This window comes from Dama dama, chromosome X, assembly GCF_033118175.1.
Source record: "Dama dama isolate Ldn47 chromosome X, ASM3311817v1, whole genome shotgun sequence".
Lineage (NCBI taxonomy): Eukaryota > Metazoa > Chordata > Mammalia > Artiodactyla > Cervidae > Dama > Dama dama.
In genome coordinates, this window is record NC_083714.1 from 10464863 (window position 1) to 10482527 (window position 17665).

Below are 17665 nucleotides of genomic sequence, written 5' to 3' on the forward strand. Positions count from 1 at the left end.
AGAAATAGAGGAAAACAATAGAATGGGATAGACTAGAGATCTCTTCAAGAAAATTAGAGACACCAAGGGAACATTTCATGCAAAGATGTGCACAATAAAGGACAGAAATGGTATGGACCTAACAGAAGCAGAAGATATTAAGAAGATGTGGCAAGAATACACAGAAGAACTGTACGAAAGAGATCTTCATGACCCAGATAGGCACGATGGTGTGATCACTCACCTGGAGCCAGACATCCTGGAGTGCGAGGTCAGGTGGGCCTTGGGAAGCATCACTACGAACAAAGCTAGTGGAGGTGATGGGATTCCACCTGAGCTATTTCAAATCCTAAAAGATGATGCTGTGAAAGTGCTGCACTCAGTATGCTGGCAAATTTGCAAAACTCAGCAGTGGCCATGAAAAGGTCATTTTTCATTCCAATCCCAAAGAAAGGCAATGCCAAAGAATGTTCAAACTACCACACAATTGCACTCATCTCACATGCTAGCAAAGTAATGCTCAAAATTGGCCAAGCCAGGCTTCAACAGTAGACAAATTGGAACTTCCAGATGTTCAAGCTGGATTTAGAAAAGGCAGAGAAACCAGAGATCAAATTGCCAACATCCGTTGGATCACAGAAAAAGCGAGAGTTCCAGAAAAACATCCACTTCCACTTTACTGACAATGCCAAAATCTTTTTCTGTGTGGATCACAACGAACTGTGGAAAATTCTTTAAGAGGTGGGAATACCAGACTACCTTACCTGCCTCCTGAGAAATCTGTATGCAGGTCAAGAGGCAACAGTTAGAACAGGACATGGAAGAACAGACTGGTTCCAAATTGGGAAAGGATGCATGTTGTCACCCAGCTTATTTAACTTATATGCAGAGTACATCATGGGAAATGCTGGTCTGGATGAAGCACAAGCTGAAAAAAAAATTGCCAGGTAAAATATCAATAACCTCAGATATGCATATGATACCACCCTTACAGCAGAAAGCAAAGAGTAACTAAAGATCCTCTTGATGAAACTGAAAGAGGAGAGTGAAAAAGCTGGCTTAAAATTCAACATTCAGAAAATGAGGATCATGGCATCCAGTCCTATCACTTCATGGCAAATAGATGGAGAAACAATGGAATCAGTGATAGACTTTATTTTGGGGGGCACCAAAATCACTGCAGGTGGTGACTGCAGCCATGAAATTAAAAGGCACCTGCTCCTTGGAAGAAAAGCTATAACAAACATACAGCATATTAAAAAGCAGAGACATTACATTACCGACAAAGGTCCATCTAGTCAAGGCTATGTTTCTTCCAGTAGTCATGTATGGATGTGAGAGTTGGACCATAAAGAAAGCTGAGAGCTGAAGAATTGATGCTTTTGAACTGTGGTGTTGGAGAAGACTCTTGACAGTCCCTTGGAGTGCAAGGCGATCCAACCAGTCCATCCTAAAGGAGATCAGTCCTGAATATTCATTGGAAGGACTGATACTGAAGCTGGAACTCCAATACTTTGGCTACCTGATGCGAAGAACTGACTCATTGGATAAGACCCTGATGCTGGGAAAGATTGAAGGCAGGAGGAGAAGGGGATGACAGAGGATAAGATGGTTGGATGGCATCACCGACTCAATGGACATGAGTTTGAGCACAGTCTGGGAGTTTGTGATGGACAGAGAAGCCTGAGGTGCTGCAGTCCATGGGTCGCAAAGAGTTGGACACGACTGAGTGACTGAACTGAATATTATTGAAGTCTAGTTGACTTACAATGTTATGTTAATTTCTGCTGTACAGCAAAGTGATTCAGTTATACATCTATATTATTTTTATCTTATTTTCCATTATGGTTTGCCACAGAATATTGAATTTAGTTACCTGGGCTATACAGTAGGTCCTGTTGCTTATCCATTCTACATATAATAGTTTGCATCTGCTACTCCCAAGCTCCCAATTCATCCCTCCCCACACCACACCTTGGTAACCACAAATCTGCTGTCTGTCAGATTGTTTCTGTTTCACAGATAAGTTCATCTGAGTACACACATTATTCTTATGAAATTGACACAGACCATTAAAAGTGGTATGGGAAAGTATATGAAATAATGTGAAATGGACCAATGGTTTTCCTTTATAGACCCAATACAAATGCTACAGTCAGTTTTCCATTTTTTTGAAATTATCTGAAAAATGACTCTAGCACAGAAAAATGACACTGAAGTGAATACACAGTGAAAATATATGCATTTCTCTTCCATGTAATATTTTCACATTATTGTCTCCTGATACTATTTGGATCATACAAGGGAATCTCCTTTGAAGGAAGGTCAGGTATGAAATAAGACTATTAATACTTATTTAGCACTATATGTATCCTTTAGCAGATGCACTTGAGATATTTGCTCCTTACAATAATTGTCTAATATGGATATAATTATTTCCATTTTGCAAGTGAGGAAAGGCAAATTATGAGATACTGTGATGCAGTCATTATAAAATTTCCCATCTAATTCTCACATCATTTTTGCAGCCTCTAAAGATCATTGCTTAGAACTACATTTCATAAAAGGTTGAAAAACAGGATGTACAAATTCTTCAATTTCTTCTGCATGTATTAACTATAATTCTTTCATAAAAGAATCCATCCCTTGTTAACTATGCATAGGTGTAATATGCACAGGAAAGGCCAGGTGAATATACAATTCATTGACAATATTTCCACTTTCAAAAATGAGTTTTTTCCCTACACCTCTCAAAGGTGAGCAGTGTGTTGGTTTTTCTGGATTTTTTAAAGAGTGTGATACATGTTAGAGCTCATAGATATTCCTATATTTAAGGTGTTTTAGTGCATTACAATTATTAATGTTTTTGATGTTCAAATTTTTCTATCTTTGGCCAATGGGAGCCCTTCAGTTATGATTCTTTTTGATATAATTTCTGTTATGAGAGTTCAGTCCACACTCACCTTGTAAAATCCTTACCTAGACCAGAAATCAGGCATTTCTCCAGTAAGCCTGGTTCCTTTTAGTGGGAAATGTGTTTAGAGAATTCAGTGCAGAGACTACCATTGCTGATTGCTACTGGATTGGTCAGTGTTTCTTGCCCTTTTCAGTGAATAGAGCCAGTAAACTTACGTCTCATATTTAGAGACTCTACATCATTGTCATGCATCTTGGGCTGCTCTTCTGTCCTCTTATAGGTACACATTTTTATCATCATTTGTATAACTGTACAGTTTAGAGAATATAAAAAAATATAACACACATTTGTTTTCACCCCCTTTTGTATGTAAAAGTTGTTATATTTTACTTCAGAGCTATTCAATAGAGATTTCTGTGGATACGGGAACATTCTGTATTCTGCTCTTCAACACACCAACCGTTAACTAACAGAGGCTTATTCAGGAATTGAACATTTAGCTACTAAAACGTGGCAACTGTGACTGATTCTTAATGTCATGTAATTTTAATTTAATTTACTGTAAGTAGTTACTTGAGGCTAGTGGCTACCCTATTGGACAGCAGCAGCTCTGCACACTTTTTTGCACCTGTTTTTTATATCACTGAACATTATATCCTGGCGTTGACTCCATAGCAATACAGAAAGAGAGTCTTACTGGTTTTTATAGCTATATAGGTCTTTTGGATGTAGATGGACCACAGTTTATTCAACCAGCTCCCTGTTGGTGTATATATCTTGTTTCTTATCTTAAAATCTTATGAATTGTTCTGGAAGGAAAGACTTTGAGCTTGTGTCTTTTTTTCTTTTTACATTGTTACTTTAGGGTAGATTCTTAGAAAAGACACTGCTGATTCCAAGGGTAAGTACTCTGGTAATTTCCTTACATCATAACAAATACCCTGGTTAGGAATTGTATCATGTCACATTACCACCAGCAAAAATGTACATGTCTCCCTATTTCTTCACAGACTATGTAAATGATTAGAAGAGGTATCCTGATTTTTTTCTCTTTGCATCTCTTAAGAGTTAGGTTGAACAGTTTTTAACATGTTTAAGGAGCATTTTTTCGGGAAGTATTTCTTTGTATCTAGTGTGCTTTCTCCTTCAGAATGTTCTAATTTGCCTTTTCTTTTTCATAATCTTTCTACTACAAGTAGATAAACTTTGTTAGTTACATAAGTTGTATATTTTCCCCAATGTGTAACTTTTCACTTTACTTTGCTTATGAGATTTTTCACCATGCAATTTTTAATGGAATCAAGTGTTACCAGGGTTTTCTCTTACTGCCTCTGGATTTGAAGTCAACTTTGGAAAATTTTTCCCAAGTATGAGCTTATAGAGGAATTTACTGTGGGTGTACATTTGTGGCCAGGAGAGAGAGAAAGGGACCATATTAGAGTGTCAGGTGTAAGAGGAACCCAGAAAACAAGTGACCATCATGTGAGAAATCTGGGAACACCACTTCACTAAGTCAAGAGAGTTGGGCATTTGGACCAGAGTCTTCATCCTGTGTTTGTCTTCATAGCTCAGTCTCTACTCTTTTCCATCCCTTGTGGGTACATACCAGGCTCCCCCTGAGTGGCAGAGAACATCTTTATGAAGCAGGAATTCCGTGTCATCTCAAATGGACTTGTCAGATGACTAAATGGATAGAACCACCCTCTTATCTCCTTAGAGATAATAAATTCAAAACCAATTCCAAAGTGTACCATTTTGACAGAACAAAAGAAAGGGAAACCTCCAGCTGGATCTGGTGAGAAGAAGCAAAACTGAAACCAACGCTGATCACCTCATCCTTGACTCTCTAAGCAATGCCCAGTCAGAAAAGGTAATAAATAGCCTATTAGTCCTATGCAAAAGGACAGAGATTTGAGTTAGAAGATGCCACAGTCTCCTGCATTACAAGCTCTCCCACTCAGCTACATCATTTCTTGTTTCCATGATGGTTTCTGGGACTCAAAGTCAAGATCAGACTCATCTTGCTTAGAATGAAGTCTGAAGTCAAAGGGATGAGGGATGTATCCCCATCCCCAAGGGATGGCCACTAACGTCCATCATGTTTCCTATAGGCATTTCCAGTTATGCAGGTCTGCGGATGAAGAGAGAGAGGCTGAGATGCAGATAAGGAATTTGACTGACAGTTCCTGGCACATAGTACACACACAGTACAGATAAACTACACACATATCCTTTTAGTCTTTTTATGCACATCTGAATTTTCAAAGAAACTTAAGGTCCCCTTGTACCTATTTCTGTTTTTTAGGAAACTTTTTACTTTGAAAAAAAAAGGATGTCTTTTCATTGAGGGAGAGAAAGAAAAATGTGTAGAAAATGGAGAGTGCTGCCTCCTGGTGAACAGAGTCAGAACTGCAGGTATGAGTGTCTGAACTGGGGGTTTGGCAAAGGATGGGGGATGGAAAGAGCTGTGGAATTGAAGGGATTCTCTCCTACAGACCAAGATTTCTAGACTTCACACTGGCAGCAATCCTTCTGTGTTTATGCCCAAGCTGGGATCTTCAAGCCCTGGGACTGGAAATCCAGCCTCTTAGTGAACTGAGTAGAAAGCTGCATGAGCTAGTGTATGAATAATTGGTATAAACAGTTTGAGACAAGAAACAGATATAAATACACACACAAACAGAAAACTGTCAAATACATTGTTTTCATCTCCTTCTGAAACAATGAATATATGAACATTATATCTGCTATCAGGGTGCAATTTTTTGTATTTTCAACATTTTATTCAGTAAATTACATATTGAAAACACCCTAGAAATGCAACGTTATAAAATAAAAACATCCTCTATCTTTGACAATGCATATTCACTGAATAATCATTAAAGAGATCTGTTTAATCCTTACGTCAGTGAATGTATTTCTACACTATTATTTTGTGACTCAGCTGTTGATAAACCTGTTTTACAAAACTTTCTCTTAATATGTTGATAAGTCACCAATTAATACTTCTCTTTGTTTAACACATTTGAAAAAAATAGAGACACGAGTTTCTCTTAATTTCTTGGTGCCTACTTTCCAGATTTTTCTCTGCATGTAATACAGTAACATATTTAATCACACTCATACAGCCATGCTGATATATATTCTTTGCAAAAAAAAGCATCATATTTTTGGTACATCATGACTATCCTGTTCACTTAATATGATTTAGTTCTTACTTATTTACATAGTTTTTTTTTTTCTTTTCAAGTGTTTTTATGTGCTCTTGATATCTTTGACCTACTCTATAGGTCCTACTCTACTATAGGACCTACTCTACTGTAGGACCTACTATAGGTCCTACATTGACCTACTCTATTTAAGAAATAAACCTATACATGAATATAATATCTTCCAGGTGTTTACACATCTTTTAATGTTGTTATGCAGAGGATATCTAATCCTTCGTAATGAGTTTTAGCGTTTTGCATGTACTTCACATTGTTTTGAAAAGAACAACTGGATAATGATGCTTCCTGGGATGTCGAATGTCAGTTAAAGTATAAAATGGGGAATGCTGAATCATTTTTGTAACTCCAGTTTATGAATCCTGAAGTAGTAGTTAATAAAGCTGTTTCCTAGGTCATGTTACTTAACTTTTACATTCTGTTCCCTGAAATGAACTGAGCAAGGTAGCAGGATAGAAGATTATTATATAGGAATCTATTGCATTCTATTACACTAATAAAGAATTATCAGAAAGAGAATGCAAAAAAAAAAAAAACAATTCCATTTAAAATGCCATCAAAAATACCTAAGAATAAACTTAACCAAGACATAAAAACTCTAAACCTTGATAAAATAAATGGAAGAAAATTTGAAGAATTTAAAAGATATCCCATGATCTTAGATCTGAACACTTAATATTATAAACATGTCTATACTTCCCAAAGATAACAACAGATTTAATGCAATCCTTATCAAAAAACCTGTTACATTTTCACAGAACTAGAACAAACATTTCAAAAATCTATATAGGACTACAAAAAGACTCAGAATTACCAAAGCAATCCTGAGTTAAGGAACAAAGCTTGAGACATAACCCTCCCAGACTTCAGGCTATACTAGGAAACTACAGTCATCAAAGCCACTCGATACTGGAACAAAAGCAGACATATGTATCAATGGACAGAAATAATCCCACGAGTGTGTGCCTATGTGCGAAGTTGCTTTAGTCATGTCCGACTCTTTGCAACCCCATGGACTGTAGCCCACCAGGCTCCTCTGCCCTTGGATTCTCCAGGCAAGAATACTGGAGTGGGTTGCCATGCCCTCTTGGAGGGCATCTTCCTGACCCAGGGATTGAACCCACGGATTCTTCACCTCTAGCGCCACCTGGGAAGCCCAAACCCATGCACCTATGGTCAATTAATCTTCAACAAAGGAGGCAAGAATATACAATGGAGAAAAGACAGTCTCTCCAACAAGTGGTGCTGGAAAAACTGGACAGCTACATGTAAATCAGTGAAATTAGAACACCCCCTCACACCATATACAAACATAAACTCAAAATGGTTTAAAGACACCATAAACTCTTAGAATTCTGAGAACAGAAGCCAAACACTCTGACAAAAAATCATAGCAATATCTTCTTAGATCAGTCTCCCAAGGCAAAATAAATTAAAACAAACATAAACAAATGGAACCTAACAAAATTTAAAATGGTTTGCACAGCAAAGGAAGCCATCAACAAAATGAAATGACAACTTATGGGATGAGAGAAAAATATTTGAAATGTCATGACTGTCAAGGATTTAATACCCAAAATACACAACTCTATAACAAAAGGTAAACAACAAAATGAAAAAATGGGGAGAAGATCTAAATATTTTTCCAAAGAGATGCAGAGGTCCAAGAGGAATTGGAAAAGAGGCTCAACATAAGTAAATATTAAGTAAGTAAGTAAGTGTTAGTCACTCAGTCCTGCCCGACTCTTTGCGACCCCATGGACTGCAGCCCACCAGGCTCCTCTGTCCATGAGATTTTCCAGGCAAGGATACTGGAGCAGGTTGCCATTTCCTTCTCCAGGGGATCTTCCTGACCCAGGGATCGAACCCAGGTCTCCCACATTGCAGGCAGACACTTTAACCTCTGAGCCACCAGGAAAGCCCAAGTAAATATTAGGGAAATGCAAATCAAAACCACAATGGGGTTATGCCTCACATGGGTCAGACTGGCTATCATAAAAAGTCTACAAATAATAAATTCTGGAGAGGGTGTGGAGAAAAGGGGCCTTGATACACTATGGGTGGGAATTAAATTGGTGCAGCCACTATGGAGAATGGTATGGAAGTACCTGAAAAAGCTACAAATATAGCTACCATAGGATCCAGAATTTCCACTTCTGGGTACATAACCAGGAAAAAAAGAAAACTGTCATTCATAGCAGCACCATTTACAGTAACCAAGACACTCAAACAACACAAGTACCCATCAACAGATGACTAGCTTAAGAATATGTGATATGATACACACACACACACACATACACACATAAACAGTGGACCATCACTCAGCCATAAAAGAATGAAATATTACCATTTGCAGCAGCATAGACAGACCTAGAGAATACTATAGTCAAGTAAGTCAGAAAGAGAAAGTAAATATTATATGATATTATTTATATGTTGAATCTTAAAAATAATACAAATGAATCTATATTCAATACAGAAACAGACTCACAGACAGACAAACTGAGCTTATGATTACCAAAGGGGATAGGGAGTGGAGAGGGACAGGAATTAATTAACAGGAATTTGGGGTTAACAGATACAAAATTTTATACACAAAAGCGATAACCAATAAGGAGTTGCAGTAAGGTACAGACATTATAGTGATTAATTTATAATAATATATGGACAATAATCTAAAATGCATATATATATATATATATATCCAAATTGCTTTACTGTACACCTGAAAATAATGCTTTACATCAGCTGTATCTCAATTTAAAAAATTCACACACAAAAAAAACTCTTTCTCACTGTTTGTTAAGTGCATATTGGCGTTGAAAAGAGATTAGGGCTGAATGAGATAAAATGTAAAACAGATTTCATATACTAGTTGTGAACATGTTGCTATCCTACAATTCAGGTCCTCTTTACAAAGAGTAACAGCTTGTGCTGCCTCCTGGGTTCAGTTCAGCACCTCAGGAATCAGCTTATCATTGTGGCCGCCACAGCCATTCCTCCTGGCCCAGGGAGTAGGACTTCGTCCCCGTTATCATCTTCATGTCCAGTGGGGAGCATGATACAACCTAGATTCTACATCAGGTGAGTTTTCCACTATCAGTCTTTAAGCCCTGGAAATCCATCATCTAAAATGGAGCTGCTGGTTGGCCTGTGCAGAGGGCAAAGGGTAGATATCTGACCCTGGAAATTTTACATTCTCCATCAGTCTGAGGTTGACCATCTGTACAAGAGGACTACAGCTGCCTACTTCTAGACTTGTTAGAAGAAAAGGAGAAAACCTCAAAGAACAGCTCATACACAACAGGACTTTGAGATGTATTACTTCTGGCCCACCTTGCATCTTGTGTGTGCATGCTAAGTCGCTTCAGTTGTGTCTATCTCTGTGCAACCCTAAGGACTGCAGCCCACCAGGCTCCTTTGTCCATGGGATTCTCCAGGCAAGAATACTGGGTGGGTTGCCATTTCCTTCTCCAGGGTATCTTCCTGACCCAGGGATCAAACCCAGTCTCTTATGTCTATCTGCATTGGGAAGTAGGTTTTTTTTACCACTAGCACCACCTCAGAACGTTTCTGCCTGTGTCCTCTTAAATAGAATATTTGAAAAAGTGTCTGGAAATGTAGCATCAAGTAAATGTTGGTTCCATCTCATCAATTCCTATTTCCTCACACTTTCTGGTGTCCTTTTTCAAATTCTAGTTTGACCAGGAGTAACTTCTTACTGAACCCCCAAGGAAGGATTAGTACAGGAGAGCAGAAAATAGGCACAGGTCAGCTAGACAGAAGTCATCAAGCAAATGTCCAGTTCCAGAGTCATCAACTGACCACAGGACCTGGACTGAGTCCCTTACCTGTGTTGGCCTCAGTCCTAACACAGAAGTACACTCACCTTAGAAACAGAGGTGATGGGCAAAGCCAGGCAGAACCTGGTCAGAAGACCAGGATTTGATGTTGGGAACCATTATGTGCTGATTGATTTACTTTGATAAATTAGTGATTTATCTAATATGTGTGCTTGGTATCTTTTATCATTTTTGTGGGTTTTTTTCAGTTTTATGTGTATTTATGTGTATTTTTCTTACTACTCAGCCAAAATATGAATGATGGCGGTGGTAATTAGCAAGAAGTTAGGGATGAACCCAACTGAGAGTGGAGTATCTAGGAAGTGAACACAGTGTGGAGGTGAGGGATGCAGACAAGCTTTGGGCTCTCCCTGGGTGCCTGGCCCTGTGCCCTTCCTCTAATGACCCAAGGAAGATTCTTACCCAATAGCATTCCTGGTTCTCAGCTGCAGACAGTGGTGACGTGCGGGCTACCAGGGAGGTGCCTAGCTGAAGCACTCTGCCATGATCAGCTCCTGCTCCACTGAAGGCCACCATAGCTGCCCTTCCATTGCTATCTCCCAGCTCTTTGCTTCTGGGTATCAGAAAAGTTCCCCCTGTGGAACCTTCCAGACTTGATTCTTAAAGGGCTTCCACATGCAAATGATACTCTATTATCCCCAGTCCTCAAAAGTTGTCCTGCACCCTAGGGAAGGGGGACTCCGAGGTAAAGAAGGAAATGTCTTTCTCTCAGAGGTATGTCATCTCCACATATTTACCCAACATACTGTGTTTTTGTAAGCAATGACCTTATACATTTTCTATACACAGCCCGATGATACACACACATGCACACACACACGTAGATATGCTGGCAATTCAGTTTAATTCTAATTCATCTCCTCATGAAACTGAACATAATGAATTCTTTTCTTAGGTAATGAATGCATGTGCACATGTATGTGCAGTATCATATTCATCAATAGGGGCTTTTGAGGGAGTACCCCTTGAGCCTGTTATATCATGGGAGAGCAAAGTGACCATTGCTCCAGCCCACAGTCTAAAAGGGAGGCTGTTCTATTGTCCTCCAGAGAAGGCAAGGGACAGAACCTCACCCCAAGTTCCTGCTTATCTGGACAGGTGATAGAAGCTATAAGAGGAGGAGCTCTGTCTGTGAAATGGGACTCATCTCTAACACAGAGCTGTCCTGAGGAGTGAGTGAGAAAGCCTGGGGCTAAGGCAGGCACTGTCATTTCTCATGGTTCACCTAATGAGAAAGTAGATATCATTAGAAAGGAAGCAAAGTCTCTCTGATGTGGCTGGAGTTCAAAGTTCTAAAGAGAGAAGGAACTCTAGTCTCTTGGGAGACTCAGAAGCTCCTAAGAGGCACCCAACATCATACCTGTGAGCAAACTCTGATCCAGTCCCTACGCTGGGAAGACAGGCTTGCCTTTGACTCACCTGGTGATTTCAGTGAGAGATGGCAACAGGGCAGTAAGCTGTGGTGTTGCCTAACTGCTGCTCCTGGACTGCTCCTTATGTTATTACACTGATAGGAAAATTCTGGACCTGTCTCTCATTCAACACTGCAGAGGGGGCATCAGATCATGCAACATCCAGCCATGTCACACCAGAATTTCCAATATCTGCTGCCTCCATGCGAGACAAAAAACTAAAAGTACTACCATTTCATTGAAATACACTGGTCCATTCTTTCATTCACTAATAACTCAATATATATTGGGCTTAAAATTTACACTATTCCATGGCTGATTCATGTCAATGTGTGACAGAACCCACTGCAATGTTGTGGAGTATTTAGCCTCCAACTAATAAAAATAAATGAAAAAAAAATTTACACTATTCCATTTGAAATAGCTCTTTACTCCGCAGTAGAAATAAGAGGTTAAGAAAGAAAATGTGTACATGGGCAAATTTAAGGGTAAAAAATGAGATGGGATGGCTCCTTCACATTAACTTTTAATCTTGCTCAAGTTTCAAGGCATTGAAGATTAAGTAATCAATCCTTGGACTTCACTTCCCCATTCAACCACATGCCTCTCTTTCTCTTCATTTCTGTCTCTGGTTTCCTTTTCTCTCTCAGAACGAGATCTCATTTTCTGTAGATAAATACACAAATAAATACACAAATATATATATATATACACACACACACACAAATATGTATATACCTACATAAGCAAACTTCAAGGAAGACATAATAAAGATGAAAACTTTAAAGGGGTACCTTTGGGTGGTATGTTGTGGAACAATGATTTTCCCTGCTCCCCACTAGACATCTACTGTGACATAAAGAGTGGAATGAACCTCAGGCACAGTGCATCAAGATAAAAGTGCCTGAAAACCCAATTGTCTATACAGACAGGTGCAGGATTCACCAAACTCACAAAAATGATTCAAGCCTGCTCAAAACAACTAGAAGCTTACTATGTACCAAGAATGAAATGTTCCAGGTTAAAATAACTGAAATAAACAAGGAAAACAATTTACCTTCAAGTTCCCATTAATTATTCGTCCACTCCTCTCAGTTCCCTCCCAACTCCATGCAAACCCGGCAGTCACTTCTGAGACTATTAGAGGTGATTCCACACTGGGAGGAGAAAGCCCACACCATTTCATGCTACTCAGGGGAGAGGTGGAACATGAAAGTGGTCGACAGTGCAGGCACTGTGATGGAGAATGCAGACGCTGAGCTTCACTGGGACTGGCTTCCCTCACAAACAGCTCGTCATTCACTATACAAAGACTGGAGGAAAAGTGCACATGTGGACAATTTATGGATGGACCACCTGCACCCCAATCCTGACTGCTCCCACTAACATTCAGCAACCAGATCCCTTCCATACCCTCCTGTGTCTGTACCCAGGCTCCTTGACTGGTTCCTCTGCCCCTCACACAGAGCTCACCTTCAGAGAGATTTTCTACCAGCTTCACTCAATGAACAGGCTGATCCCCAACCCAGGGACAACTTCACATTTACCCTGAACAGTAACCCAGTACACAGCAGTACAGGGGTGTACAGTCTGATCCCCATTTTCAGAAGAAGACACTGAGTCACAGACAGATCATGTGACTTGACCAAGGTCACACAGAGAGTGAGCATTGGCTCAAGGAGAGAACCCATGTGCTGATTCCAGAGCCCATGCTACTCCTAACCACTAGGCTAGACTGGTCCTTGGATCTCCCTGCTGGCTTTCCACACTACTGAGTCAGCCTAAGATCTGCATCACCACATGCCCAGGGCCCTGAGCCCAGGCTGGATGGGCCATCCTGCCCACAACATGGCTCTCACCTGGAAGAGCTGATGGGAGTAGTGATGAAGGTCCTGGTGAAGGCATGCACACAGCCCTGAGAACTTCCTTCCACTTCAACAACAAAAAACAAACAATAAGCAAGAATACCCCTTAGAGCCCCACGTGTTTACAGGCTCCCACATCATTCCCGAGTCAGGGTCTGACTTGACACTCATGCTGAGGGGACAGCTGTTCACTTGGGGAGCCTGGGTGTCAGGAATGGGGAAGGCAACTGTAGGAGATGTCTGCTCCCAGTGACATGTCCCCATGACAACCACTTCACAAGTTCATGGGATGCATTTTTCTCCGTTGCCGAAGAGATGGATATTATGAGGAAACTGTGAGGTTAAGTAGTAGCCCAGGTTCTCAGTGTAAGGATCTGGTATGGCAGCCACCAAACTCCACAGCCTGTGTCCCTAATGCCCAGGGTGGGCAGGGCAGACATGGACCCAGTTAAGACCTGGGTTGTCTGTGGGAAGACTGAGGGCTGGCAGGGGTGGGGGGAGGTGAGGTCGGGGAGGGGAAGGGGAGAATCTGGAAGGAAGAGTTCTGGTGGGAGGGAGCCTGACCAGGTGAGAGAGCAGTGTGGCATCTAGGGGGAGCGGGCTGCACATACTCACCTTCCTTGAACACCCCACTGACAGAGAAACAGAGCATGGTTTCCTAATAGGCAAGAGACCAGGTACTCAGTCACCCCTCAACCTCTTCCCCGCCAGTGGCTTCCTGCCTCCCACTACCAACGGAGGAGCAGGTACTCACCGTCTGGAAACACATGTCCACCATGAAGGAGCTGAAGTCATGCTGAGTTTTGGGCAATGCACAGAGGGCATGCACAATGTCATGTTTTGTGTGTTTCAGCATTTGGACACGCAGGTCTGTGGGGGAGAGGAAGAAAGGGAAGGTCAGGGCAGCCACACCATGGATGCTATGATTGGCCCCCTCACAGCACTTCCCACCTAGCTTTCCCACCACACACTCACTTGGGTCCTTGAGCTTCTCTGTATTCCTCTTGTCCTTGAAGTACAGGCGCATGCTGCTTCTAGGAGACACAGAGGAAGCTTGGGTGGTAGTCTAGCCATCATAGGTGTCAGCAGGAGCTGGCCTGCATCTGCTGGGGAACCACACAGCCTGGGGGAGGAGTCTAGGCTGTGATACTCACAATCCTGAGTCCTTGGGGTGGAATGGAATCGTTAGGAAGAAGCAGGCCTCCTCGTGATAAAAATCCAGGAGTCCCTGGCGATCTCCATAGTCATGAATCAAGTAATACCTGAGGGAAGCAGTGAGTACAATCTATCTCTCTGGTCTGGAGTTTGGGTGGTCACCCTTTCCTAGACCTCCCCTTGTTCAGATTCCCAGGGGTACTTACTCCTGCAGGAATTGCAGGATTTGACTGTTCACCTGATCAAATCCAAAGAAACTTCCCTGCAATCAAAACAGTCCTCAGGACAAGGGCTGACACACCCTCATGTACCACCTAGGACCCTGCTGGATCCAATATGCTCACCTTGCACATTGATAAGAACTTGGGAACTTCAATAGCACGCTTAGAACCTGAGAGTGTCTCCTGGCCATCCTGAAGGAGGGAAGAAGAAGTCAGCAGTGCAGTCCAGGATGTGGTGTTGGATGATCAGGGAAAAGGATGGGCCCAGGATGGGGTGGGGGTCTGAGGTCAGAGGAGAAAGGGTCCTGGAAATGCCAGTGGCAGGACTACATTTTCAATTATCTTCATGGTTTCCCCAAAGCCTATGGCGTACAAGGCTGAAGAAGATCCAGAGCTTTTTCAGACTCTCACAGAGAATGGTACACCTCCCTCCCACAGGACATTTAAGGGTCAGGTTCAAAAATAGAATGTGGACAGTTCCTAACATGTTTCAGAGTAGTTTGAGGGCACTGTCGATGCTATTTAGTGGAGTCTGTGATCAAGGAATGCACTTACCAAGCTTAGTAACCTAGGGAACAATTCCAGGATGGTGTTGCCAAAATCAAGACAAAAGAGAAAAGTCAGTGAAACTGTGGAGATGACCCTCCTCATTGGAGCAAGTCACTCACAGCAATCACAGCCCTGTGTGCCCCCCACAGAACCCAGTATCTTAGCATTCCAGGGCCCTGGTCACCACTCCATGGACTGACCTAGAGGGAGACTGTTCCCTCCACTCCTTCCTACCACTCCCTCCTCCATCTCCTTTCTCCTGGTTAGCTCCCAGCCAGACTGTCCTGACTCCCTTCTCCAGTGCCACAAGGACCAACACCTCAAATTCAGTCTGCCAGGCCTGCCTTCCCTCCCTTCCTTCCTTCCTCACGGGCCCACTGAAGGCTATGCAGAGAACAGGGAATGGGGGGAGACCCCAGTGCTTTGCTATATCACAGGTTGTCTGACACTCTGTCAAGTCAGAACAAACCTCAGGGATAACCAGGTGTTATGTTAGGGAGGTGAGCAAGGTGGGGCTCAGGAGGTAGGGAGAGGGAGTGGAGGGAAGAGGGGAGAGATGAGAGAGAAATAGGGATGCAGAGACAAGGCAGAGAGTGACCTTATGTTGGTTGACTTATCAGGGAAGTTGGTGCACACGGCATTTCTGTCTGCACATATCCCTTCTGGTTCCAGCTGCTGACCCTTGTCCATCTGCCCTTCAGCCTTCACCTGGAATTATGAGTAAAACCCACATCTACCAGATATCTCTTCATCCATACCTTCCTTTCCCTACAAATCCACTTCCCCTCATCTGTTACCACCCCATGAACCCTCCTACCTTCCTTTCAAGGGAGGATCTGGGTGCCCCACCTCACCTCAGTGTTGGAGATGTTCAAGTTCTGGGCGTTGGAAGCATTCCTCATAATTGTGGACAGGCCATCCAGCAGGTAGGGTTTCTTGTTGCTTAGGTCCAAGGGCGAAAACTATGATGAGGAAAGGGAATGAGGACCCCAAAGGGAATACCTGAGACATATCTGCCTCTTCTACCTAATCGCTCCCTCCCTCACCATCGGTCCCAACATTGGGCCTAAGTCCTCACCATGGGCCTGATCCCTGGAAGGATGTGCAGGGAAACAACCATGCCATTTCTACAGTTCTGTGTCATTCCAATATCACAGGTCATCAAGTCTCCAGGAAGCCAGGACAAGGGATACAGAGGCTGAGAGGGTCCCAGATGGTACACCTCCAGCACCAACCCCTCCCCATGATATCATCTCTGAGTGCTCTACCCAGACAGACCCTCTACCCTCACCTGCCCTACAATTACTGCTGTAGCCATACCAGGGCCAAAGCAGAGTCTCTGGATGTCAAGAGATTGCTGGCAGGCATCCTATGGTTTGTTCATGGTCAGCTGCAGAGTTAGGGATGGGGTTCAGTGGCTCTGAGTCTGAGGGTGAACGGAGGGGAGCAGTGGGTCTGGCTGTGAGTGCACAGTTTATGCTTAGTCTGCATTACCTTTATCTGCTCCACCTTTTCAAACGTCAGCACCTTCTGCACAGACTGGGGTGACTCACAGGGTTCAACCAAGATAAATATCTGTAGAGAACACAGGAAGGGCTGGTTAAGCTCTAGGAAATCTGTGCATGGGATCAAGCAAGACCATGCCCCTCCCCTGCCCTCTTGTCCCTAGTCAGGCCTGATCATGCCCTTGACACACACCTTTTCATTAATCTCATTGAAAATCTTGCCATTGATATTCTTCAATGCACAGGCAATGTTGGCATTCTCTACAAAGAACTGGGCCTGCATTTTCTCATAGTGAAACTGTAGGGAGAGTGACAGGAAAACAGAATATGAGACCAGGGCCATTTCCTTTCTGGGCCTGCCACTTACCCCATTTCGTCTCATCATCTCCATGTCCTGTATTACTTCGAATGCAATGAAGGGGACACTGCTTTGCTTCTGAATCAAATTCAGCAGCCACTTCTCATCATATTTTATACCAAAGGGAATCTAGGAACCAGAGAACAAATGGGAAAGAGAATGGATACAAAGAAATCTACGGTTAATGTAAGACCCAACTGTGTCTTGATATAGTACCTTTTTTTCAGGCTTAAATCATTTTTAAAGTTAGGACAATATCTGTTATCTTAACTTTTTTTTTTTTTTTACTAGACATGGATTTTCTATATAACTTTCTTTTCATTCAAACACTCTTCCTGAATAAGTCGACTTAATATGTTTCACATGTACTTCCTTTTATTAATTTCCAAGAGATCCATATGAGGTAGACTTGGCCTGTCACTCTGACATGGACCCGAGAGACTCAACCTCTTCCCACACTCAGCTTGAGCCAAACACGTGATCTGGTGTGAAGTGTTCCAGCTCCTTGGCAGTAGGTTTCCTCTTTTGCTTTTAGTCAACCTCTCCCATGCTCCTCCTTGCAGGCAATCTATTTCCTTTCTATTGCTTCTCTGAACTCACCCTTAGATGAT

The 17665-nt window shown here is 42.2% G+C and overlaps 1 protein-coding gene across 1 annotated transcript in view; it reads right to left on the reverse strand.

Annotated features, from left to right (window-relative positions):
• Nucleotides 1–11855: 11855 nt before the first annotated feature.
• Nucleotides 11856–17665, reverse strand: part of LOC133052203 (nuclear RNA export factor 3-like) — a 58683-nt gene continuing 52873 nt past the window's right edge. The window contains exons 5-20 of the mRNA XM_061136970.1: nucleotides 17100–17183; nucleotides 16890–16994; nucleotides 16686–16766; nucleotides 16270–16389; nucleotides 16046–16153; nucleotides 15790–15899; nucleotides 15198–15234; nucleotides 14766–14834; nucleotides 14628–14683; nucleotides 14421–14528; nucleotides 14242–14300; nucleotides 14021–14136; nucleotides 13882–13924; nucleotides 13261–13333; nucleotides 12459–12714; nucleotides 11856–12067 (exon numbers count right to left, since the gene is read on the reverse strand). Coding sequence (XP_060992953.1) covers nucleotides 11960–12067; nucleotides 12459–12714; nucleotides 13261–13333; nucleotides 13882–13924; nucleotides 14021–14136; nucleotides 14242–14300; nucleotides 14421–14528; nucleotides 14628–14683; nucleotides 14766–14834; nucleotides 15198–15234; nucleotides 15790–15899; nucleotides 16046–16153; nucleotides 16270–16389; nucleotides 16686–16766; nucleotides 16890–16994; nucleotides 17100–17183 — 1533 coding nt within the window. The 3' untranslated portion in view covers nucleotides 11856–11959. The remainder of the gene's footprint in view (nucleotides 12068–12458; nucleotides 12715–13260; nucleotides 13334–13881; nucleotides 13925–14020; nucleotides 14137–14241; nucleotides 14301–14420; nucleotides 14529–14627; nucleotides 14684–14765; nucleotides 14835–15197; nucleotides 15235–15789; nucleotides 15900–16045; nucleotides 16154–16269; nucleotides 16390–16685; nucleotides 16767–16889; nucleotides 16995–17099; nucleotides 17184–17665) is intronic.